General features: G+C 41.5%; 1 protein-coding gene across 3 annotated transcripts in view; it reads right to left on the minus strand.

Moving 5' to 3' along the window:
• Positions 1-16,922, minus strand: part of PDPN (podoplanin) — a 30,180-nt gene extending 13,258 nt beyond the window's left edge. For all 3 annotated transcript variants that reach the window (XM_074975175.1, XM_074975177.1, XM_074975176.1), the window contains exons 1-2: positions 16,645-16,922; positions 790-875 (exon numbers count right to left, since the gene is read on the minus strand). In XM_074975175.1, the coding sequence (XP_074831276.1) occupies positions 790-875; positions 16,645-16,714 (156 nt within the window). In that variant the 5' untranslated portion in view covers positions 16,715-16,922. The remainder of the gene's footprint in view (positions 1-789; positions 876-16,644) is intronic.
• Positions 16,923-25,453: the final 8,531 nt, after the last annotated feature.

Raw genomic sequence — 25,453 nt, forward strand, 5'->3', positions numbered from 1 at the left:
TACCTCTTATCCCCAGCCCAAGATCAGCTGAGAATCAAGCCCTGGGTTTCACAGAAAAGAAGTGTATGAAACAAAGACAGAAAAGAAACAGCCCTGTTTGGCTGTCGTGTGTTCTACAAGTTTTAATACTAATAATATAAGCCTATATTTGACTGTCTGGATTTGCAGTGTGAACAACACATGCTGAATTACTGATCAGTTATAAGCTATGTCCACCTTAAAGCCCAGCTTTTAGGAACGCAGCTGTGGGGAAGTATTTCCAGTATAGAGGACAATATGCCAGTTCATCGGTTTCTAAAGGGAAAAATTAAATCCTTGGGTTTTTGTTCATTGTCACTAATTCAACTTTACTGTAAAGGAACAACAGTCAATGCAACTGAAAGTTAGAACTGCTTGCCCCAGCAATCACTAACAGCATAACATTGCCAATGCAGAGGCAGGGAAAGGGGAGTTTTACCCAGTGTTGTAGAAATTTACAAATTTGTTTGTCCATTGTGTTACATCAGTGCAGTTCCACTGAAGCCAATGGAGGCACACCAGGGTAGAACTGGTATAAGACAGTGCACAGCAAGCCCTGAATAGTCTGTGAAATTCAGCAAATGTTATAATTATTTTCAGCTTCCTCCATCCAAACTTTTGCAAAGCAAAAAACTGGTATTTGGCCACCCTTCATTTTTGGAACAAATCATCACTTATTGCCATAAAGCCACAAGCTCAAAAGACAAAGCAAGAAGACAAGGAATACAGTGTCAGCTAGGTTTGAAGATCCTCAGTTTAAGAGACACCCACCAGAGTTGGCCTTTCTTCAACCTCTGAGTCATTTCTGTCTTTGAAATCGATTGATATTGTTTCATCTTCCAGTGGAACTGTGCTTGCTAAGGAAAACACAGAAAATGAGTTAGGGATTCAGTTGATGATCACTTATTTTAGCTAAATTGAACATTCTCCAAATTAAGTATATTCAACATGAGATAGATAGATATGGCAGTGGAGGTAAACTATCGGTATGTATATGTCTACACACATATATTTGCAATATACTTTGGTTTAACCTTGTGGCCTAGGTCCTTGGTTTGTATTAAGCATCCTGGCCAAGAAGTCAGCTGTCCTTTATTAACAATGTTTAAAGTTTGTCTAGAGTTTTGGCCAGAGGTGCTGAATCTACCAGGTACTGTGTAAACGGAACTCGTGATGCTTGCCTTAACATGGAAGAAGTAGGATTTTGCTTTTTAGAGAGGTCCCTGGAGGCCGAAACAATACTCACCTGTGATTGACTTAAAGTAACAATGAACAGCTGCTCTGTTGTGCCATTGGAATTAATCTGATAGAGCACTGAACTGTGAAGAGGACTCTCAAAGACATGTGTGTGGGAAGGTTTTGCACTTCCCCACTAAGGACAATACAAACACAAGTCCCTAGAAGCAAGTTTAATCAGATATAGTTTAATTCTAAATTAGATTGTGTTTGCCTGTTACCACTTGATGGAGGTGCTCAATGTGCATCTGGTTTCTGCACAAAATTTCTTCAAGTGCTGTGGAGTGATCTCTAAATTACTCACTGATTTCCATATCCAGTTCTTCTTTCCTTGAATACATACTTTACTATATATATATTCCCCCAGTCTGAGCTGCAGTGCATTTATTAGAAATGTCTCTATCAAGAAATAATTTCATTAAGACAGTTGTCCTAACTATTTCACTAAACTGCAATGGAATGCCATAGCGATGATATTCAAACAATTTATCTATTTGTCACTGTATCCGTTAAATCAACTTAACATCTGATTTTGTACAGAAAGCAAAATAATGGTCCAGTCCTGTAAGATGCTGAGCATCCCCATCTCCTCTTGAAACTTTCAGCTCAAGGCTTCGAATACCAGCAATTTTCAGTGTTTCAGGCCTTTCTGATGCACAATGGTAGAGATCAAAGAGATAAAATAGGTGAAATTCTGAGCCCCCAGTGTTAGAAATGTCTTTGTAACTTTAGCTTTTCCCATAGTACTCATTATTTATTTCTAATGATTTTTAGAAGGGTAGGCAGTGACAAAGCTTCAAATGTACAGAGTTTTAAGGCTTGAATTCAATGGGAGCTGCTGGTACTCACATCTCTGAAAACCACACTACCTACTGAGGTACCAATGCCCTGATCCAGGAAAGCACTTAAACATTTATGTATCTTTAAGCACACGAGGAGTCCCATTGAAATCAGTGGGATCTAAGTATGGACGTTGGTGCCATTCTGAAAACATGCAAGTTTTGGAACAGTTGGCCGTAGTGTTTTCTTACCGAGACATATGTAGTTTAATCAAAAGATATGCTTATGGAACACCACAGGTATGGTGTATACCTTGTATTAACCAGCTTGTGTGACAGGCCCAAATTTGACATAGGACTGATGTTGGATAAGTGCATTGCCTGGAGAGGGCATGAAAAAAGAAAGGGGTTGTGGCAGAGGAAGATACAGAGAATCGGTTCACCCAAGATGAACCTGACCAAGGGGCTCAAAAATCTGAAAACCATCCCTCTTAATAATCAGAATACTCTGAACAATCAGTATCTGATTTTTTGCTTCCCTCATTGGCTAGTTTCTATTCCACAGTATTCCTGCAATATGTTTGATGAATAGAATTGTTTTATTCAGTACCTTTCACGTCCCAGTGTGATTTACAAAGTGGCAAGTGATATATTTGCAGTGCTTTGTGTGGGAGCAAAGAGGGAAGCTCTTCACAGGGCCCTATTAGCAAGCAGGGCTTACCACATAGTTTTAATATTTTATTTAGGGGGAAATTATTTGCACCAATTATTATTGGATTATCTTAATAGCAGCTTCATCGCTTGTGCGCCTGACATTAGGGGGTTATTGCTTTATTCTCTCTCTCCCATGAAATGGTTTTATAGAACAGTTGATTTAATGTACATACTATTTTTTCTTTATTACATTGTATATGAATGTATAGTGCCTTGACAACCATGAGGATTTATTCCAAGATTTTGAAATGTGAGACTCTAAAATTAGGTTTCTAAGTCCATATTTAGGCACATATAGAAGTTTCTGTTTAGAAGCCTAAATATAGATTTAGGAGCCTAAATATAGGCCCACAGATTCTATGTAGGTGCCTGAATATGGATTTAGTACCCTACTGTTAGACACTCAGTTTTGAACACTTTGACCTAAATTCCTATATAAATGCCCAGAACAAGTACAGCAGGGAAGCAGCCATGGAAACTTTCCCCTAGAGAGACCGTTTAAAGGCCTCAATTTTCAGAAAGTCTGCAGCACCCATCTGCTGAAAATCGGGCCCCTTTCAGATGTTTCATTTTGCACACCTAAAATTTGAGGCAACTAAAATCACTAGTCACGTCTGAAAAATTGGACCTGAAAGATGGACTACTTCAATCCTGATTGGTCTCTCTGCTCAGACAGTTCATATGTGCATGAATTGCAGTAGTTTTCCACTGGGAAGTGGATCAAGATCACTAAAGCAATTTCACACAGACCCCAGTCAGCCATCAAGGGTAACAGCTTTCAGTCACTACCAGGGTGAATTTGAACTTGCATCTTACATACGAAAGGCTGTATAGTGCATTATCCATCTCCTTACTTATCTCTTTATTCTAAATGGAAGAATTATTTACCTCCTGAGGTCTATTTGCTGTTAATGAATGAAGGACTGCTTAATACTTGTTTCTGGTGAGCCAGGATATTAAGGAGTAGTGTATATTATTATTTGTATTGTGGTAGCACCTCCACCAACAAGTACAGAGAAGGGCTATTAGGATGATCCGAGGAATGGAAAACTTGTCTTATGAAAGGAGACTCAAGGAGCTTGGCTTGTTTAGCCTAACTAAAAGAAGGTTGAGGGGAGATATGATTGCTCTCTATAAATATATCAGAGGGATAAATACCAGAAAGGGAGAGGAATTATTTAAGCTCAGTACCAATGTGGACACAAGAACAAATGGATATAACCTGGCCACCAGGAAATTTAGACTAGAAATTAGACGAAGGTTTCTAACCATCAGAGGAGTGAAGTTTTGGAACAGCCTTCCAAGGGAAGCAATGGGGGCAAAAGATCTATCTGGCTTTAAGATTAAACTCGATAAGTTTATGGAGGAGATGGTATGATGGGATAACATGGTTTTGATAATTAAATATTCATGGTAAATAGGCCCAATGGCCTGTGATGGGATATTAGATGGGGTGGGATCTGAGTTACCCAGGAAAGAATTTTCTGTAGTATCTGGCTGATGAATCTTGCCCATATGCTCAGGGTTTAGCTGATCGCCATATTTGGGTTCGGGAAGGAATTTTCCTCCAGGGCAGATTGGAAGAGGCCCTGGAGGTTTTTCGCCTTCCTCTGTAGCATGGGGCACGGGTCACTTGCTGGAGGATTCTCTGCTCCTTGAAGTCTTTAAACCACGATTTGAGGACTTCAATAGCACAGACATAGGTGAGAGGTTTTTTGCAGGAGTGGCGGGTGAAATTCTGTGGCCTGCGTTGTGCAGGAGGTCAGACTAGATGATCATAATGGTCCCTTCTGACCTAAATATCTATGAATCTATGAAAAAAACAATCAAAGATCAGGGCTCCATTGCACTAGGGATGTAAAATGTTAACTGGTTAACCGGTAAGCATTAGTATTACCGGTTAACTCGCCTTAACCGTTAACCCCTGGGCCGGCCGGCTGCCCAACCCTAGCAGCCCTGGGCCGGCTGGCCGACCCCAGCAGCCCCGCGCCAGCCAGCCTACTGACCCCAGCGGCCCCAGCCACGCCACGTGGCCAGAGTGTCCGGAGCACTGCCACCCAGCCAGAGCAGCCCCAGCCACACTGCCCGACTGGAGCCGCCTGAGCCGTGTGGGATCGGTTAACCATTTAAACAAAATATTTTTAATCGTTTAAACAGTTAACTTTTTAAACAGTATTTACATCCCTACTAGGCACTGTATTCACATAACAAAAAAGAGCTGCCCCAGTGATTTTATAATCTAATATCATTCTTGTGTCGGAAAATACTGTAAAAATCCTTTTTCTATCTAAATTATTTTTAAAAAATTGTGTTTGATTATTTTTCTCTTCTATTTTTGAAGAAGCTCCAAAAGAGCAAATACTGATACATATTAAATGTTTCCCCGGAGCAGATCTAAACCATAAAATATTTAATAAAGGCATTTCTCCAGATCTGAAATGTCTACCAAACATCAAATATTTAAAAAGAAAAATCCAGTTACTGAACAGAGAAAGTCTAAATGCAGATACAGAATAAAATACTTTGTCTTTGGCCCTCTTTGGGTTTACAAAGTAATGCCTTTAAAGTACAATATTTGGATTAGGATGCTGTATATACTGTATGTAAATCAAGAAACATCTGCTTGAGAGTTCAACAACGCAAATTGTGAGGATCAGTTAAAGTTATAATCCCAGTCCCAACTGAAAAAACATCCCTTATTCACTAGTCACAGAATAAGCACAGATGGAGAAAACCAATGAATGGAGGAAAACCCCACATGGGAAGTGAAAGAAGTTCACTACATGCTCAACAAGAACCCCATTCAGGGAAACTAATTACTCTGTTGGCAGTGCAATGGCTTTCAGCCCTTAAGAATTACTTGATACTACGGGCGCCTAAAGGAAACAATGCAGCAGAACAAGTAGAGCATTAGTGAGCTTCACAAAGAGAGACATGAGGGGCTGTGAAATAATCCAATATTGTATGCCAGAGGTAGTATGAGAAATCTGTCTTTGTCTGTATGTTTGCATTAGTTATTTATATAATGCACAGCCTTAAAGAGCTCAATCTCTTTATCTTAGATTAGATTAGATAAAGAGGTGACTTGATCATGGTATATAAGTACCTTTATGGAAAGAAAATATCAAGTACTAAACGGCTTTTTAATCTAGGAAAGGAAAAAAAAAGCATATGAACAAGAACCAATCCCTGAGAGCTGAAGACAGATTAATTCAAATTAGAAATAAAGCATAATTTTATAACAGTGAGTGTGATTTAACCATTGAAACAAACTACAAAGAAACGGGAGTGGTGGATTCTCTATGTCTTGATGTCTTCAAATCAAGGCTGGATGCCTTTCTGGCAGATAATCAAACATTGGGCTCAATACATTGGAAGTTGGGTGAAATCCTCTGGCCTGTGTTATAAAGGAATCGGACTAGATGATCTAATGGTTTCTTCTGGCCTTAAAATCTATTATTCATTTTTGGGTTTCAATTACAGGCAAACAGGGTTTGTAAACTCTCATTAGTTCTCTGACCCCAAAAAACAGAGGTTTGGAAAACTTCATACTCTGTCAAGTTTGTCAACCCTAATTCTCAGTACATAGTGACCAACGTAGTTAAATGGATTTCCCACTCATATACTATTGTACACAAGGAATGAACTCCATCTGAGGCCTGGTCTATACTACAACTGGTAGCATAACTCAAGTCGATGTAGCTTCGATCTACTTACTGTTGGGTCCACACTACACTATGTGGATGGGAGACGCTCTCCCGCTGACATTGCTTCCGCCTCTTGTTGAGGTGGAGTACAGAAATCGATGGGACAGCATTCTCCCATCAATTGAGTGTGTCTTCAGTAGACCCGCTAAATCGATGCCGCTGTATCGATTGCAGCAGTGCCGATTTAGCTCCGTAGTGAAGACAAACCCTGAGTCAGTGAAGAACGAGCCTGGAATCCCAGCCCCACTGAAGTTAATGAGAATTTTTTCATTGTCTACAATGGGGCCAGGATTTTATCACAAGAGTCATACTGGAGAAAATGCACATAACTGGGGCAGTACAGTATTTATGAGCACCTCTACAGTAGTAAAAGCAGTGTAGAAGGCCCAGTGCTTGCAAGTGCTCTTACAGTAATAAACCAGCATGTGTAGTCTGACTAACAAGTAATCTTTTGATTACAAACCAATGTGAGCACACAGGAGAGGAAAAAATGTTCTTGGAAAAGGAATCTGATTTCACCTTCAAGCACTCCAAAGTTTAAAATATTATTTGAACAAATCTGGGGGGAAACTATCTTCACAGGGAATGAAATTCACCCCATGCAAGTGTTCAGCACAAAGCCCATTCATCACTTAAGTCTTCAAAAGGGGGCTTAATTGGGACTTAAGTAGTGCATGGGCTTGGTCCATTACTGACCATGTGTACAGATATCAATTTCACCCAAGCTGATCCAGGTTTTAGCAGGAACCACTGCAGAAAGCAGCAGTTCAGTTCAACATATGTTTCCGTTATTATTTCTGAGCCATTTGTAAACATAAACATTCCCTTTAGAACCATGACTCCCTCCTACCACTGGGTCATCTCTTGTCATTGTTATTTCAGTTGTAGATTGGTGCAGATGTAGTTTAATCAGTGCATTTTGCATTGCCAAATTCCAACTGGATGCATTCCAGTTCACAGCCCCCAACTGCTATTGGGTTGCAACTTCTCACACCACAACAAGACACAGTGTCTTTGAAAGCTCAGTATTGCTTTGAAAATATTTCAAATGCTTAGACATCCCATGGCCCACATATGAAAAGATGAGCTCATGGCTCACTGTTTATCATGGTGTGACAACCTACTGGAAAAGCATCTTCTGATTACTTTCAAAGTATGCCTGTTGTGTAGGTCAAGAGAATGGGCAGGAGTTGCATGACAGTTGTCAGTTAGCATGTCTCTCAGGTACCTCCAAGAAAAACAAAGAATCTTTAGAAGACAGAAGATACCAAAACCACCTTTTGACTTTCCCTGCAGCCTGAATGAATGAGACCCCTGTGTGCAAAGCCAGCACACAGCCTGTGCCCCACCTCAGCCCTCAAAATAGGGTTTAAGTAGGATATAAATGGTGAGTAAACTTTGGTCTTCCCCTCTTCATGTGGTGAGTTTCACTCCCTGTGAGTCATGGGAATATTTAGGTAAAGGCAGTTAAAGAATCCACCTTAACAAAAATTGGAAGAGGCTTTTTCTTTGTTTTTTTCTCTGTCCAAGTTGAGAATATACAATCTGAAAAGCAGCATTTTGTAGTGTAAAGGCATAGGGGGTTTGTGTGTGTGCGTAGCATGGATTTATTCACATCATATGCTGACATCATAAAACATGAGACTGCATATGACCATGCATATATATGCGTATATATAAAGGAGAATACACTCCTTTCGAACAATTTACCTGGGTCATACAGGAAACAGTCAGTGGTGTCATTGCATCTTAGAATTCAAGTTACTTTATTCACATTCATTAATTGAAATCGGCAATCATTACCTAGTGATTAACTCTCAGGATTTAAAAGCATCGGAGCATTTGTCAGGGTCAAAGCAACTTGAATTTTAAATGTAATTGAACCAGTGAGTGTGCCTCAGATGCTCACACTGATCGATCCAGGTAAGGTGGGTTGTTTCAAGCCTGGGGGCCAAATTCAAACCTAACAGAAATGGGTACGACTCCCTTGATTTCAATCCACGTTGCACCCGCGTATATAGAGTCTGAATATGGACCTGTAGCTGCACGCACAGCCCTGAGATTTCAGATTAAGTTCAATGCATGTGTTTATATGAATGTTCCTTTTCAGATCAGAAACCCACTGTCAGTTTTGGTGGGAGATACCAGAAGCAGATTTTAGTCTTATAATGGACATGGTATTCTCTTCACCCAAAGAAGTAATGGCTTGGTACCCACAAATAACTAGACAGGTATTTCACTGACTTCCCCACACAGTTTCTATTGATATTGCTATTTTGCCACAGCTGTACTCAGGTGCTGCCAAAGTACCATGATTAGATTAGAAGTTGATCATAACTGTACATTTCTTAGGGATATGTCATATACAACATGTCATGCCTTTCCCATTACAGAGGTAGTAGACTGGAAGTAGTTAACATATCAGCCCAGCAGTACTGCTATCTACACCATCTTTAATGTATTTACTCCATTTTGAGTAATGTCCCAAATCTATATTTGTAAAGTTAAAGGGTTGATATAAGTTACTGAAGCCCTATGAAATAATGCTGTCTGTGGGAACCCTCCTCCTCATCTAGTATCTGGGAACTGATCCACCACATAAGAATATCTTCTATACCTATTCTATGTTGTAATGTAAAGTAACGTGCATTCACCATGTCAAGTCCTATCAAGCTACTGTAAGTCACATCAGGAAACCATGGGAGGTGCAGTCCACACTGCATCACACAGTGTATAGATTTTCATGAAAGCCAAGGGACAGCCATCTACACATGCTACCCTAAGCTTGGGGGAAACCTGGCTTCTTTCCATCCCCAAAGTATTTGCTACCTACTGGATACAAACTAGTACAAGATTGATTAGGAAAAAGTGTGTGTGTGTGGGGGGGGGAATAGGAGCTTTTGAAGAACATTATTTTCAACTAGAGTTGAGCAAAACTCACCAGTTTCTTTTATTTTGGTTTTGGTGGCACTTCACAACTTCTAGGTTTAGCTCTGGATGCAAACTGGTCACCTGCTTCACAACTTCCATGGTCTCAAACTTCACTCCACACATAAAGTTCTTGTTAATATTCAAAAGACTGTAACTTTTAGGTCCTGAAACTATTTACGAAACCAGTGGAAGTGGCAAAACTGGCAGATTATCCCATTAGTTGCTGAGACACATGTTGCTGGAGCTAAACTACCCTGGTTTTTGCTTCTGGAAGGAAAGACCTTATGGTCAATAAAAGTTTCTTTTGAAAAAATATTGCAGGATATAACTGTGGCATTCTTAGCCAAATATAGCAGCAAAGAAACCTGTACATGATTCCAAGATGGGAAGCAGTATATTCATCATGCCACTCTCCAAAATGTTGCTTGGATAGTTTTGCCAAAGGTCTGGGGCCAGCTTTTGCTCTTTGTTATGTGCATAGAACTAAAGCCAGAGTTAGGCCTTGCAACTCTATTTAGTGCTTTGTACATTTAATTTAAAGGGGCAGAGCTGGCATGTCACTTCTTGTATTAAAATGGTAATTGCAGGATATATTATGTTTTATGAATGTGCATGTTAATTTTTAGCTTAGGCTGTGTCATTGTGTGGCATGAAAATTATGCTATTAAGGAAGAAGAAACACCTCTCCATTTAACAGAGCTGTTTAAGAACTGGATTGTACTAGAAAATCCAGAGCCGCATTTGTTCCACAATATGGTTAATGTCATCCTTCCTGCTCGTCATGCTTCCAGTAGGGTCAAATTCTCTGCTGGCTTAATCATCTCCATTATGCCATCAGACAATTTTGGTGCTTAGGGTTTATTCTCAGATTTTAGGAGCAAAGTCACTTCTTATTTAAAATGTTCTTTACCAGAGGGCTAAGTCTGGGAGGCATCAAAGATGAAAGTTTGAGAGAAGCCACCACCAATGATGTGGGATCAGAAAGTTAGACCAAGGAAAATCTATTTGTGTCTAATAATACCCCCAGTGAAATCTTCATATAGGCCATTGAGATAGCTCAGGAAATATCATACCCACTATTATGGGCTAACTGAGTGCTTGTGTTTCAATCAGCGCCAAACCAACAGTTCCCCATCATGTCATGTTATAATTAAATATCATGTGGTAGCCTACTTTGCAGACACTGCAGTTTACGAATGCTACCACAGATTTAGTTCATGCTGGAAAAATGGAACTTTCAATTTGATTAACTGTATCCAAACCTCAAAAGAAGTTTTAGGTAAATACTCGGATGGGAGACTTCTTAGGAGCAACAAGAAACTGCAGTAAGTGGAATTTGTGACACTGTAGGTAACACTCTTCCCTTTGATTAATGCACTGACGCAATACCCCCAGCACATTATTGAGGGGTGCGGCAGGTGACTTTTACTGGATGAGATGTAAAAAAACCTATCACCTGAGCACCTATGGCTGTTAAAGACCCTACGGAATTGTTTGTAGGAATGGGTGTATTAACCCAAGTGTCCATACCAAATTCCACCTCAAGTAACTACATTCTCCATGCTGAAATTCCCCTTTCGAAGCAGCATTCTTCACTTCTTGCCATAAACTATTGTGTTCATAGTGTTAATGTGTGTAATATGCAGCTCGTTCATTCTACTCCAGAGACGATTGCCATTTGGTAGTGGGCAAAGTGATCCCTATATATCCTTTACTTACCACAGGTCTAACCCCCGTGAGTCTGAGATTCAAACCCCTGGGCATGGACCCACCTCTGCCCTTTACTGTTTGAGTTCTGAATCTGCAAGGAGCCTATCTTCTGGGACTTGCTCTGATATGGCCACTTCTGGAGAGACTTAAGTTCAAAGTGGTGGAAAACTTTCTGAAATTTGAGAACAAAATCACACAACAGCAGCTCTCTAGATTTCAAATCCAATCTCCTTGTCCATGATTTGGTTTCAGCCTCAGTTTAAACCTAATCCAGAACGAGATCCAAACCCCACCACCTCTGCTCACCTCTCTCTACAAGTGCAGTGTGTTATTTTCTTCTATTATGCATGGATCACTTGATGATTACCTGTTCTGTTCATTCCTTCTGGGGCACCTGGCATTGGCCACTGTTGGAAGACAGGATACTGGGCTAGATCAGTGGTTCCCAAACTGGGGTTCGTGAAATGTTACAGGCAGTTCTTGGGGAAAAATTCCCTAATGGCGAACAGAGCTGTGCCTAGGGACCCCGGGCAGCGCGGGGCCAGCAGCCCAGAGCCCCTGGACTTCCAAGAGCTAAGCAGATCAAAGCAAGCATATTTATCACACTGAGGAGATTTAAACTTCAAGACTCCTTATAAGAAATGAAAAGGGAGGTGGATATTTTTTGCTGTTTTTAAAATTAAATAGACAGCTAGTATTGTTTTTAAAATTATTATGAAGAACAAATTTAAGCTTTGTTGTAATGTGCGTTTTTTGTCTGGACTGCTCAAGACCTGAATGCTTGTATAGGAGGTTCTCTGAGCTGGCTTCTTAAATACCTTCATGCTGTTTCACATCTGATACTCCTTGATGAAACATAGGAGCCTTTTCTTATAACAGGCTTATTCAAAGTGATACAAGCTACGGAAAGTGAGATCTTGGAAGAGTGTTGTCGTTTACATAAATGTAATAAAAATACCGTAATGATAAATAATTAATAATAAATAATGTGTAATAAGCATGTCATAAAAACAAATTTTTTATTTCCAAGATCACTGCTTTTATGAATTACACTCAAGTAAAGGAGAAAATCCCTGGAAATATTCATTTTTAGGAGGAGGTTTGCGAGACTTGACATCTTAGTGAAAGGGGTTCACAGGTTGTTAAAGTTTGGGAACCACTGGGCTAGATGGACCTTTGGTCTGACCCAGTATGATTGTTCTGATGTTCTTATATGAGTCAGTTGCTTAAGAGTTTAAGTACAAAGAATCTGTAACCCACTGGGTTGGTTCCACATTATTGCCAACCCTGGACACTGAAAAATCATGGGTCAGGCCCCCAAATAATCATATTAGCTTAAAAATCATGGCCTTTTGAAAAATAATACATTTGGGGTTCTTTTTATATACCTTCTGGATTTTGAGCTAGTGGGGGTCACATTTTCAAGTTTTTTCTCTGCAACTAGGAAATGACTTTTTAAAAATGAAGCTGAAGTTCTCACTTACACACATGACTCCAGCAGCTCAGGCTTTAACAAAAATATGAAATATCATGAAACTCAGAATAAAATCCAGAGAGGGGCAACAGTGGACTATTTGGAACCATTGTGTGGCTGTTTTCAGAGTGACGTTGGCTCCTTTTTCTTATAATTCTTAATGGTAATTTGCAACTGAAAATCATGGCATGACACATGGCTGTGCAGTGACATTCTGAAAGGCGCTGCCCTGATTTTGTTTTTGTTATTTAGGAAGATGCAGTCTGTGTCGATTAAACCCTAGAGTGCCTGATGCTGGTTCCCAATACATGTACTGACATATGGACTTGGTGGTTTTTTTTAGCACTGAAGGCAGGTGAATGGGAGAACACTGTGAACCTAAGAAAGCATCTTCCTGTTGGAAGCAAGCTCCTGATGCACAGTATGGGATCCAGTTGGGGCCTGATTTATGTTGCAACGTGCTTTGTCGTCCTGCCGCTCCATGTGGTTCATGCTGCATGACAACATTTTGCTGAACTGTCAGAAACATTTCCTGTGGCTGGTGTATCTGGCCGCCACACCCCGCTGCAGATGGTTTCTGTTGCCTTGACTGGTCTAGCCAGAGGAACAAGGCCAGCACTTTTCCATCTCTGAGTCTGATCCTGTAGGGCCAGCCTAGCAAAGAAACAGCTGATTCTAAATAAATCCTCTGAGCTTTCCAATACTGCACTTAACTTTGCTCATATAAAGGATGCTTGCAAAATTAAGTAATATTCTAATTGGGGCAGATGCATGGGGAAATGACCAGAGTTCTGGAGAACTACTGTCATGTAAATGACCAGTAGCCATGAATATGAGGCAAAGCCAAGGTGGGGAAAGTGACTCTTTACTATTCAGAGATTACAACTTTTTTTATTTTGCAGCAGAAAACCAGCCATAGAACCAAAGATGTTAGGAGAAAGACCGATATTGTTGACTAGCAAACAATGTCCATTCTCTGCAATGCGGGCTGATATCCACTGGAAGACTATTTCTTAACTGATTTGGGAATTTTTTTCCCTGATACTAAGATATACACAAAGGCCAAAGGAAAAGTTTACGTAGCTCTTTGTTCATTAAGAGTATGTTTATACTTCAAGATGTAAATTCCAGCTCAAGGAGACATACTCATGAGAGCTCGCTGTAAGCAGAGTGTAGCTGCACTGTGTGGGAGCGGTTAGCCACGCCAAGTACTTACCTGTTCAAGATGCTCGGTATGTACTCAGGGCAGCTAACTCCTCCCACTACTTGCACTGCCTCTTCACGCTAGAATTTACACTTCCGTCTTGAAATGCAGACATGTCGTAGAGCATCCAGGGGCTGAGAACGTTTGTGTATTATTGGCCGTTCGCATAGGATTCACAGATTTTCCTCACAAAGCTATTTGTATCTTTGCTCATTGCTCGATCTGCACTGGCTGCTGTCTTTAAATCATATGTTTTAAAGGCTTGCTGGCTCACAAGTGCCCCAGATGCTTTGTGCACATCTGGCTTTGGCTAAGACTTAAAAATTTGGAAGTAGCTGATACTGCCAACCTGCTTCGATGGTAGAGTGAATCATGTGGACTACCAGTATAGGAGGGGAATATTGCCAGGAGCAGAACAGGTCTTGGGTTGGGTATATGGGGCACTAAGTAGCTTGAGGGAAGATCATATAAGAATCTTTCTAAAACTTTGTCCCAAACTCAGACTGAACCTGCCCTTCCAGATTCTGTCTAGGTCCAGAAATGGAAAGGCCAAAATGCCACTAAGAGACAATGCCAGGTTTATTTCTAGCCTAAGCGGAAGCAAGAAGTACCAGAAATCTTACAAGGAATGTCCCTTTCCACAAAATCTCCAGCCAGTTTTGCAGGCCCAGAGGTTCAGATAATTTAAGTCAGAATAATTATGTTTAGACACAACTCTGCCTAACACAGTGTGTCCCCCCCCCCCAAAAAAAATCAGCTTAGTTTTTATTGGCCAAGGGAATTGTATTAGTCCTGTGGGATTTGTTTATCCATAATCACTAATGGGTGCAAGTTAGATGACACCGTGGTACAAATGCCCATCTGAGTCTTGTTTGTACTACACTAGACCCTAGACACAGATTAAACCAACGGTGGTGCTGCATCCACTTGGAATTGTGTGTCTGAAAAATCTTAATCCAAAATAGACAGACAGACAGATTAGACTATTAAAGAGCTCCCCCATCGAGAGCACGGTTCTGTAAACCAACTTCTAACAGAGGTCACCAGAGTTCAGCTCTATCCATTCTGCCAAGGAAAACCATGTTAGCACTTTGCCAGCAAGAGCTGTGTTTAAACATGTTTCTGGCTAACATAGTTTGAACTGTAGCATTGTGACTCATTCAGTGGAGATGGGTACAACACCCACTCTGTCACAGCCACACGTCTTGCTTCACTGCTCAGAGAAAGTAAGGGTTTTTTCTTTTCTTAAACAACTAAAAAAGTCCTCTTTCAGCTACAGTTCTGACATCCCCCAAACTGGTTACGATAATTACAGATAGCTGTTACATATCTCCCTGCCTCGTTTTTCACAGTGGGATACTCTGGTGCATTTAAAATTGGACAGCAGCTCTGGGCGGATTCACCATTTCTCTGCAGCTTGTGTAGTCATTTATACCGGTGAAAAGTAAGTACAAAACCAATGTAAAATGATGCTCAATCAGAAAAATACCGTTTGACACTTTGCACTGATGTGAAGGACTATACAAGAAGGTGCAGGGTACTGAAGATTTGAGCCATATGTGCTTATCTTGGGGAACACAAAATGGAATAGGCAAACATTTTCAAAAGTGTCCACTGACTTTGGGTGGTTGTAAAGTTTGGGAGCCCAACTTTAGACACCTTGACCCAGATTTTCCAAGGTGCTAAGCGCCGGCAGTTCCAGTGACAGTCAGTGGGCTAGGTCTTCAGGTGGTATAAACTGACATAGCTCCACAGATTCCAACAGAACTGAGCTGATTTAGCTGAGGATCTAGTCCAATATCTTAAGTAGCTTCCCAAAAGCAAAAGCTTGCAAAATAATTTTCCGCTTTTGAAAATTCTGGGCATGATTAACACATTTGATAAAAATATTATCCTGTCATGCAGAACTTTGTTGGCAAAACCCCGCTATATTACACCACTGCAACCCCATTGATGTTAATTGCCTATTGGCCAGATTCTGATATCTTGATTTATATTGAGTAGCACATTACTCAAAGAATGGTTTTATCAGTTTCAGTGTGACTCATTGTGGACTAACGGTACTATTCAGTGTAAGTGGATCAGAACTACCCCTACACATTTTAGCTGGATTAAAAAAATCCAAGAACTCTAAGAATGCAGAGTATTTCATGCTTCTAATACCTAAAATTCAAAAGACAAAGTTTGCAAAATGTACTCCCCCTGAGCAGGCACAGAGCACATTTCAGAGTCAAGTTACGTTTGCTTAGAACCTGTCTTAATCAATAATTTTTGCCATTTCATAAATTTCCCCAAGAACTGTCACAACACTTGTTTATACGGAAATACAGTCAAACATGTTTATAGTGAAGTCAGCATTAGCAACCCCCCTTTGAAAGTGAAGTAGTGCGAAAGTCCTCCATTGCTACAGTGCACTGAACTCTACAACGCAATCTGCTTACAAAGAATTTGTTCTTTGAATAAAAATCACTTTGGTATCAAAGGTTCCACTGTTTAATTTCAGTTACACTAAATCATTGCTGACAGTATCCTCTTGCACACAGTACATGGTAAAACTGGAGACATTTCCAAGGGCTGTTGATGTAATGCTTTCACTGAGTGCTTATAATAGTTCTCACTCCCTTGCATTCCTGTATAAAAGGCAACATGCACCAAAACTGTTTTTGAACACTCAGTAAACTTTACCAGTTTGAAAACTTTGACGTGTCTCTCTCACGTTAGACACTCACTCAACAGTGGCTTTTAAGAATTCAGAAGGGAGAGCTTAATAAACAACACAGACCAGTCCCGCTGCAAATGAATAAGAACAACACAATCTGTGTTAATTACAGCAAATCATTGGAAATAATTTCATCATAGGATTCTTCTTACCTTCTTCAGCAAATGCCCTGAAGGGCATGCTCCCTAGGAGGAAGATGAGGAGTTGAGTTTGAATAAACATCTTTGATAGTTCTGTTTCCAATCCTGGGATCAAACTATTCCAAATTCTGATTATTTTAGAGACAGGGTGGGGGAAAGTTGAACTCACAAGCAGAAATCACTGTGGAAAAACTTTGGGGTTCCAAATATTCCTTTGACTGCAGTAGCTAGAGGGGTAGGTTTTCCCAGCTTGATAACTGTATAGCTAAAGAAAAGTAACTGAGAATGGAGTCAGCATTTTTTTTTTTTAACTCGGGGTGGGAGGCTATCTAAGGTGGTCTTGGAAAAAAGAGGCAGGCCCGCCCTCTGCACTCTGTTTGGCCAGCACTAAAATTATGATCTCAGACCAGGTTTAAAGTTACAAGATCTGCATCAGATTTTTAGAAGATGCCTGAGACCATTATCTTTAGTGAAGGGGGAGGGGAATTCAGGCAGAGGAGGTGAGCAGGGAGTTCCCTCCTTTCTATAAAGTCCCCTTTCAAAAATATTTAAGGATCAAGGGTAAAGTATAATTTTTCCTGTTTTTCTTCCAGCAGTAAACTGATGTTTTCTTCACTTCTCAGTAAGCCTGTGTGTGTGTGTGTGTGTGTGTGTGTGTGTGTGTGTGTGTGTGTGTGTGCACGCGTGCGCGCAGGGATAGAGAAATAATTGTGGAACAGAGGATTTAATGCTGCTAGTAAACACAGTGTCTGATTTTGGTATTGTGTGTCTGTCTGTGTATCCTCAAGTGACATCCTAACGGTCATCTAGCATTTATATGTTGGCATGTCCATGCACTAGCAAGCACTAAGAGCAGTCTGCTCTCTGAGACCTTGGACAAGTAACTTAATTTTAGCCTCAGTTTACTCATCTGTATGTACTATGTTAGGTTGTTGTGAAGCTTAATTAAGTCAAATAGATAGAGTAACGGATTGACCATTCCTGGGACACCCCGATCCCCCAGAATAGGGAGTCCCTTGATCCGCCCTATTCAAAGGCCATCTGCGCTTCCCCTCACCCCCTTTAGGAGCAATGTGCTGTGCATTCCTACCAACTGGGGCCTCCACCTAGTGCTAGGTGTACAAAGGCCTAACACCTTATGACCACTAGGATATTCCTTAACTAGGCCAGTAAAGCAAACACCACATAACAATAAATGACAGTTCATTCCTTGGACAGGAAAGGGGTCAACTGAAAGGAGGAGATGGGAACGGGCAAGAGTCTCAGGGATGAGAACTAAAGAAGGCCCCAGCCAGTCTTGTAACAACAACTGAAAGCTCAACCTGGAATCAATAGGCCAGATGGGGGCAGTGGGCTTGGAGCTCAGGATATATATCTGTGTCTGGGCAGCTGACAGCTCTCATGCCAGTAGGACAGCATCCAAAGCGGGACTGAGCCCTGGCTCCCAGTGCCTGGAGGGCCTCTGGCCTCTGCTGGTCTGCAGCCCCTACAACTACAGTGTTGCCAGCTCTCGTGATTTTTGCACGAGTCATGGGATTTTGGAGCCCATCTGGCAATGACGTGAGACGTTTCAGCCCTCTAGGGAATTTCAGGCCTGCTTGGGGGAAGCCTCTCTGATTGCTGCCCGCCTCTCTCGCCTGCCTCCTGGAGAAGAGCAGGACGGAGGCAGAGCTCTCTTCCCCCTCCCTTCAGCAACCCAATGCCATTCTCACAGTACGGGAGCAGAAAGACCCCAGCCCCTAAGGGTTTCTGTGCTCCTCCCCGCCCTCCCGTGAGCAACAGGATGGCTCCTCTGCCCCTCCCCCAGCCTTGCTGGAACACCCAGCCTGGGAAGGGATCAAGGTGGGTGATGAGTCCCTGCAGCCTGGAAAGGGGAGAAGAGCACCCTGCTGAGCCCTCTCCGGTCTGGGGAGGAGGGTGAAGAACTCCAGGAGAAACAGAGGTGAGACTGGGGGAGGGGGAGCAGAACTGATCTGGGGCCTGGGGGGTTGGCAGTGAACAGATGGGGTGGGGGAATGGGCAGAACTGATGTGGGAGCAGAACTGGGAGCAGAGGGAGCAGGATTAATTGCTGGGCAGGGGATGGGCAGATATAGGGGGTGCGGGTCTCAGTGGCGGAGCCAAAATCCCCTTACCCGATAAATCCAGGGAAGTGGGCAAAACTAATTGTCACACACATCTACCCTGGGCCTGTGGAAGCAGCCTCTGTGAAGTCCTCAGACAGGCAGGAGCTATGTGCCCGCACACATGAATGAATGAAGGCTCACAGCCCCCGTAAGTAGTAGGTACAGATGAGTAAACTGAGGCTAAATTTGACCATGTATATAAAGAACTGTAAATGAAAGGTGCTATAAACAGAATTCTTTTGGGTGTTTTTCCAAGCAAATACACAGCACTGGTGGGTTGCCAGTGAGCTGGTTGGCTGGGGGCAGCGTGCTTCACAGCAGTGTAAGTATATGGCCTTGGGAAGATGTTCCCCTTCCTAGGGGACCAAAAATGTCAGCTGGAAATTGGATTAAAAATGGAAGTTTGTTTAACCTCATGATATTTTAAAACACTCAGCACTTATTTACTTATTTATTTATTTTAGCCTCCTTTATTTAAAAGATTTTGATTATAGTCTTTTTGAAATTTCCCTATGTGCTATTTTACTGGTTAAAAACCTATGTATGTTCTCCCTCCCACCCATTACATACCAGGCCCCTTAATCAATGCTGTTGATTCCCATCTGCACAATGTAATGTTAATCATTTACTCCACAGAAAATGATATACAATATCTTCTGCTACCATCCATCAAAATTACAGATGTCTTGATTTCAGTGCCATTCGTTCCATCCACTAATTTGGCTTTGGAGAACATGATGGTCCTCTTGAACCAGAGGCAACAAATAGAAAAGTTTCCCTTTTCTTCCCCCCATTGACTCATCATCTGTAACAGCCTCCCTAGCCTTTTCTTTTTGCGGATACAGACTAACACGGCTGCTACTCTGATTCCTAGGGCTTGTTTCCAAAGGATAGGACTTCTAGAAGTGAGGGGCTGGATGCGTTATTGGCATAAGTGTCTTCAATGGAGAAGATCCTCTTATTCCGGTGATGAATTTGGCTTGATGTCTCAGCACTGGTCATTCCGTTTTTCCAGCAACGACACATCCCATTTTCCAGCAATTCTGTATTCAGTGCCAAAGGTTTAGCTATAAAAGTAAGTTAAGTGCCCATAGCCACATACTCCTTGTTGAAGCTCAGATTACTAGGAAATTAGAATTAAACACTAAGGCTCAATGTTAATTTAAGAGTTAGCAGCTTTTCTTGACTATAGCCTGCCTGGATTATTGTCTTCATAGAACTAACTAAACAAATATTTCCATGTACTGTGTTTCAGCATGCCCTGAGTCACCTATAAAACCTGGGATGGATTATTCAGGGGTTGAGCTTGTTAAAAATTTCCCAACAGAATGTTTTCTGTTGGAAAATGCGATTTTGTTGAAAATGAAACTTTTCACAGGAATGTGCCGATTTCAATGACACTTCATTTTAAAAAGATATTCAAAGTAGTTTGACCTTATCAGAACAGAATGGTTAGATTTTTTTTTTTTTTTTTGGTTTCAGAATGACTTGTAGTCTAGGGCTTTATTTTATATTATTGTATAAAATTTAATATATCCAATTTTAAAAGTCAAAATCGGAACAAGACGTTTCGATTGACTTGAGACAAAATATTTGAAAATATTGTTACCTAGAAGAATTTGAAATGGTTTGGTTTTGTTCTGATTTGGAACAAAAACAAATGGAAAACTCAGGGTCTTTCCAGGACATTAGCCCTGTTTTCCCCCTTGATCAATGAACCTATTTACAGTACCCTGAGAACTTTGCATGTTGAGAGTCAAATTTGTCCTCAGATTCATGGATGTATCTCTTGTTGGCTTCAGAATGAGAATCTTTCTGAAGGAGGACATATGGTTTGCTGGATTAAATAACTTTATTCTTTAAAGTTCATTTAATTCTATTTGATAGAACAGAAAGTGTCTCAAGTTGGGCTTTCAAGAAATAGAGGGTTCCAGAGATCAGTGGCTACTTCTGAACATTTTTGTCTAAGCCTATTATGATATATACCAATTTCTTCTGACCAGTAAGTCAGCCAGTTCCTCATCAGAAAAAGACTTTAGAGGATTCTATCTATCTGTCTATCAAGAATTGTATGAAGTCAGCTTCCAAGCACAACAAAAAAGGAAAGGAAGTTGCCTAAGGAAATATTGCAAATCAGTGGCACAGCTGGGAATAGAACCTAGATCTTTTAACTCCTGGTGCTATGTGCTAATCAGTGGAGTATACTGCCTTTAGCTAGTACCACTTTCAGCTAGCACTAACTAGTGAGACCCATCCACTTGTTAGTTATGACAAATTATTTCTCTAGACTCTGTCTTTTCTTTGGTGCATGTGCATGGCTCCCTTGCATAATGTTTATGAAAATTGTTCATTCACATCCAAGGGAGAAAATGGAAGGAGAGGTCCCTAAGAAATATGTAAATGAAGGAATTTGGGATTTGGGGCCATTTTATGACCCTGGGGATGGAACAAAAACCCAAGCAAACAAATAAAAAAACAAAAACACAAACCCAAATCACAGTTTTAAAGAATCATCTTCAGAAGGGGAATCTCCTTATGTATGGGCATGCACCTAGGATAAGGGATAGGAAGTTTAAAAGTAGATAACAGGCTAAATTCCTCCCTAGTATAACTCCACTGAAATCAGAGCTCTTTGTGAAAAAATATTTCACCACATATCACAAAAAGAAAAGGAGTACTTGTGGCACCTTAGAGACTAACAAATTTATTCGCTTATGCTCAAATAAATTGGTTAGTCTCTAAGGTGCCACAAGTACTCCTTTTCTTTTTGCGAATATGGACTAACACGGCTGCTACTCTGAAACCTGTCATTCACCACATATCGTTATTCTACTAATCTAGCCAATATATTTTGTAAAAATAAAGAGAAGTAATGTTTTGTTAGTGGAGCAAGAGACTTCAGTTCATCCCCAATTCTACAGTTCAACCCTATTCAGCAAAGCACTTCACCAGGTGCTTAACTTAACTACTTGATTTCATGGGGTGTAAGCACAGTCTTAAATTTAAGCATGTGTGTAAGGGCTTTGCTGAATAGGGACGGACTTAGGCATGTGCGTAAATGTTTTACTGAACTGGTGCCTGGACCTCCACAGATGAGTGCCAGAGGTGTCCCATATCTATAAGCCTAAAATCTTACCAGTCAGATTCTTCAGTTTGGAATGTACCAGGCTGTGAGTGGGTGAGTCACCCTTTAAAACTGCCTGGTTTTGCACAGGGCCGCTCTGTGAGGTTTTAATGGCAATGCTTTAGGGGAGGAGGGAGACAGCGCCTTGAACACAAGCTGCTATTTTGTTTTCATTTCATAAGCTCTTCTTTCCTTCTGACCCGATCAGTCATTTACACAGCCTCCTGGGAGGCCAGGCTGTCTCTCTGACTTAGCGAGAGCAGAGGCTGAGAGACGCTGGAGGTGGAGAGAGATCATCCAGCAAAGTTTAATGTCTCAGCAACAAAAGCATTATGAGTTCTGGGATCATTTGTTTTTCTTCTGAATCATGGGGTTTAGCAAGAAGGACCTAATCCAAAGACCACTGAAGTCAATGGAAAGATTCAGAGCTTAAAATTCAGATTTCAGATCATATTTTTCAATGAGGTGCTTCCAGCTCTGCAGATGGGGAAGGGCTTGACCCCAGATGAATCAGTGTGAATCTGCTGCACAGGAAGGGATGAGCCTGAAACAGGGGGCCAGTGCAGAGAGCCAGAACCTGGCTGTCACCCATGGAGCACAGAGGTGTGTGGGCTTCCTGCACACAGTCACGGAGGGGTGTGGCCAGGGGATCTGTGGCTGTGTTAACTGGGCTTTTCACAGATGATTTGGCCCTGCTGCACCTTCTTTGTATGCAAATTCCCCTGTAAGTTTAATTGCCTGCTTTTTTCTTAACTCCCTGTTGTGAGCTCTTGTGTGATGTTGATTTGTGATGTTACAACTGGCATATAGAAAAGGAGTACTTGTGGCACCTTAGCGACTAACCAATTTATTTGAGCATGAGCTTTCATGAGCTACAGCTCACTTCATCGGTTGCATACTGTGGAAAGTGTAGAAGATCTTTTTATACACACAAAGCATGAAAAAATACCTCCTCCCACCCCACTCTCCTGCTGGTAATAGCTTATCTAAAGTGATCACTCTCCTTACAATGTGTATGATAATCAAGTTGGGCCATTTCCAGCACAAATCCAGGTTTTCTCTCCACTCCCCGCCCCCCCGCCCCACATACACACAAACCCACTCTCCTGTTGGTAATAGCTTATCTAAAGTGACCACTCTCCTTACAACTGGCATATGTCACCCCAGAGATGGCTGTATTGCTCTGGTGAATTAAATAATCCCTTGCTGTCTATTGATGGTGCGATTCACATCCATGGGATGAATCCAGACCCCAGTGACACAAAGTCCATCTGAAGGACAGGGGACCTTGCTGCACAAGGCCGCCATAATCCCTACTCTGTTGGGGGCCCAATGCTGCCCAGGAATCGAGCAGGACCAGTCATAGAGAAGGCTTGGCAATGACATCTGGGAAACATGCTCCTTGGGTAGCTTCCAGGGGAGGCTCCTATGGAGCTCCAGGTGTAGCTTCAATTTGCCTTTGAAGAAATCTCAGGGAATGATAGCAGCAGAACCACACTCCTGCTTTCTCTCTGGGATGATTTCCCTCTGCTTCTGCTAGCAAAAGGAGATGCAAGTTGTGAGTCAAGCCCTAAACTTTTATGTCTATGTTATCTGGAGTGGCCCCATGCCTCTGTTTTGGGGGTTCCCATCCTGAGACCCTGATCTTTAAAGGAGCTGACCATGCATAGCTGCCATTGACTTTCTTTGCAGCTGTGGGTGATCAGCACCTCTGTAAATCAGAACCATGGTGCCTCAAGCTGGACACCCAAAATCAGAGGCCATTTCTGAAGCCTCTGGACTTCATGGTTCCATCCCAGCTGAAGGTGCTATATAAATAAATAAATAAATAAATACAAGCCCAAATAATGGAACACATGTTTTATTTCCGTTTTCAAAAGGTTGCATTCAGTGTATGGGAAGAGACCTCCCTGTTCATGACTTTCTAAGAAGTTGGAGGTGACCAGATAGCAACTGTGAAAAATCAGGACTGGGGATGAGAGGTAATAGGGTCCCTATGTAAGACAAAGCCCTATAAAATCGGAACATCTGGTCACCCGAGTTGGAGGGGAGGTTCTGGATAGGAAATGATTCAAAGAGTCAGGCAGGGACCTTTGTGGAGTGGGTGTGATTTCCTGAAAGGTTTGTCCACACTAAAGCAAAATTGCCATTTTGAAGCAGAATAACGAAACCTGGTAGCTATCATTCCGGGTTGCTTCTTCTTTCAGCTACAAGGCCATTTACTCAGTGGCTGCAGATCTGAATCAGGGGTTTTCATAGTTCAATACCTGCCAAAGGGGTGGTTTTGGCTGCAGTGGGAAAACAGGAAATGACTTGAAAATTAATAAAGCTTGAAGAAAACAGCTTTTATGTTTCTGACCCAATTTTGCAGGGCCCACAGCTGCCCCAGGATACAGAAACAGGAAATTTGGCAACGGGAAAAGACAAGTTCATTCTAGTTTGCAAAGGATAACAAATTGTAGGCTTCAGTCGCTCTTTACCAGTATACTTTCTAGTGCTGCGGAATGGCTGACGTGCATTCTATAAACTGGGTTTCTAGAGAAACTCTTCAAGGGGACAGGAAACAGCGTCCCAATTGCATTGGAGCTAATTCTGCAGAAACAAATTCTAGCAGCAGTTGGGTCTGCACTGTAAACAAAAAAGCATTAGAACAAATCTTGGGCCAGCCAGAAACTAACCCTAACCCTAACCCTGCATGCTCTGTCAACTAGAAACTGCATGGGAGGAAAGCAAAGAGAAAACCCGAAGTCTCCCTTTTCAAGAGCCCAGGCCCCTACCACTTGAGCTATAGGAGAATGTTTATTTGATGCCACAGCGTATAGGGCAGTGACGCAGATATGCACTAGCCAGTTCATAAGGGTACTTTGATGGTTATTTCAATGCAGTGCAGGAAATGAAGTGAAAAGGACAAATCCTTTGTTGATTTACACCTCTTCAATTTCAGACCATCAGTGTGGAATTTTTCACATTCAGAGACTTCCAGCAATAATCCTTTACCTGTTCTCCAAACAGTCAAACACCTCATTTCTTACTGTAAAAGACTGAACACCCATTTGTTCATTTAAGTGGCCAGAAGGCAGAAGCCAAAGGTACAGGTGATGCTGCAAGGAAATAGACACTAATATGCACAGCAAAGCCAAACCAAAGCTTTTTATTTTGAACGGGGTCTGGAAGCTGTAGGAATCCATTTGGAGACTGACGAGAAAAAAAAACCTTGAAATTTACAAAGGTAAAAACCATTTATTAAAGAAAGAATTTTATTTTTATGGTTTATATCCATTTTCGAATATACAGTGATCACCATTTAAGCCTTGTTGATTACCTTGTGCTGGAAAAATTAATGTGACTGCAACATTCATGGTATTATATTTAGATTGAACTTGGAACATGTAATACTGCCAATATAGGCTCCTTGTCTGGATTACATCTTCCAAGATGCACTGTGGCCACAGGACTCCCATGATGCACTGTGGCAGCTCACAAGAGGAGAGACCATGGTGCATCATGGGACATGCAGTCTGGCCCAGGAGCCTGACCCAAAGGGGAATACTGAGGTATGCTGCAGCCAAATT

The sequence above is a fragment of the Natator depressus genome, chromosome 18 (genome assembly GCF_965152275.1).
Source record: "Natator depressus isolate rNatDep1 chromosome 18, rNatDep2.hap1, whole genome shotgun sequence".
NCBI lineage: Eukaryota > Metazoa > Chordata > Testudines > Cheloniidae > Natator > Natator depressus.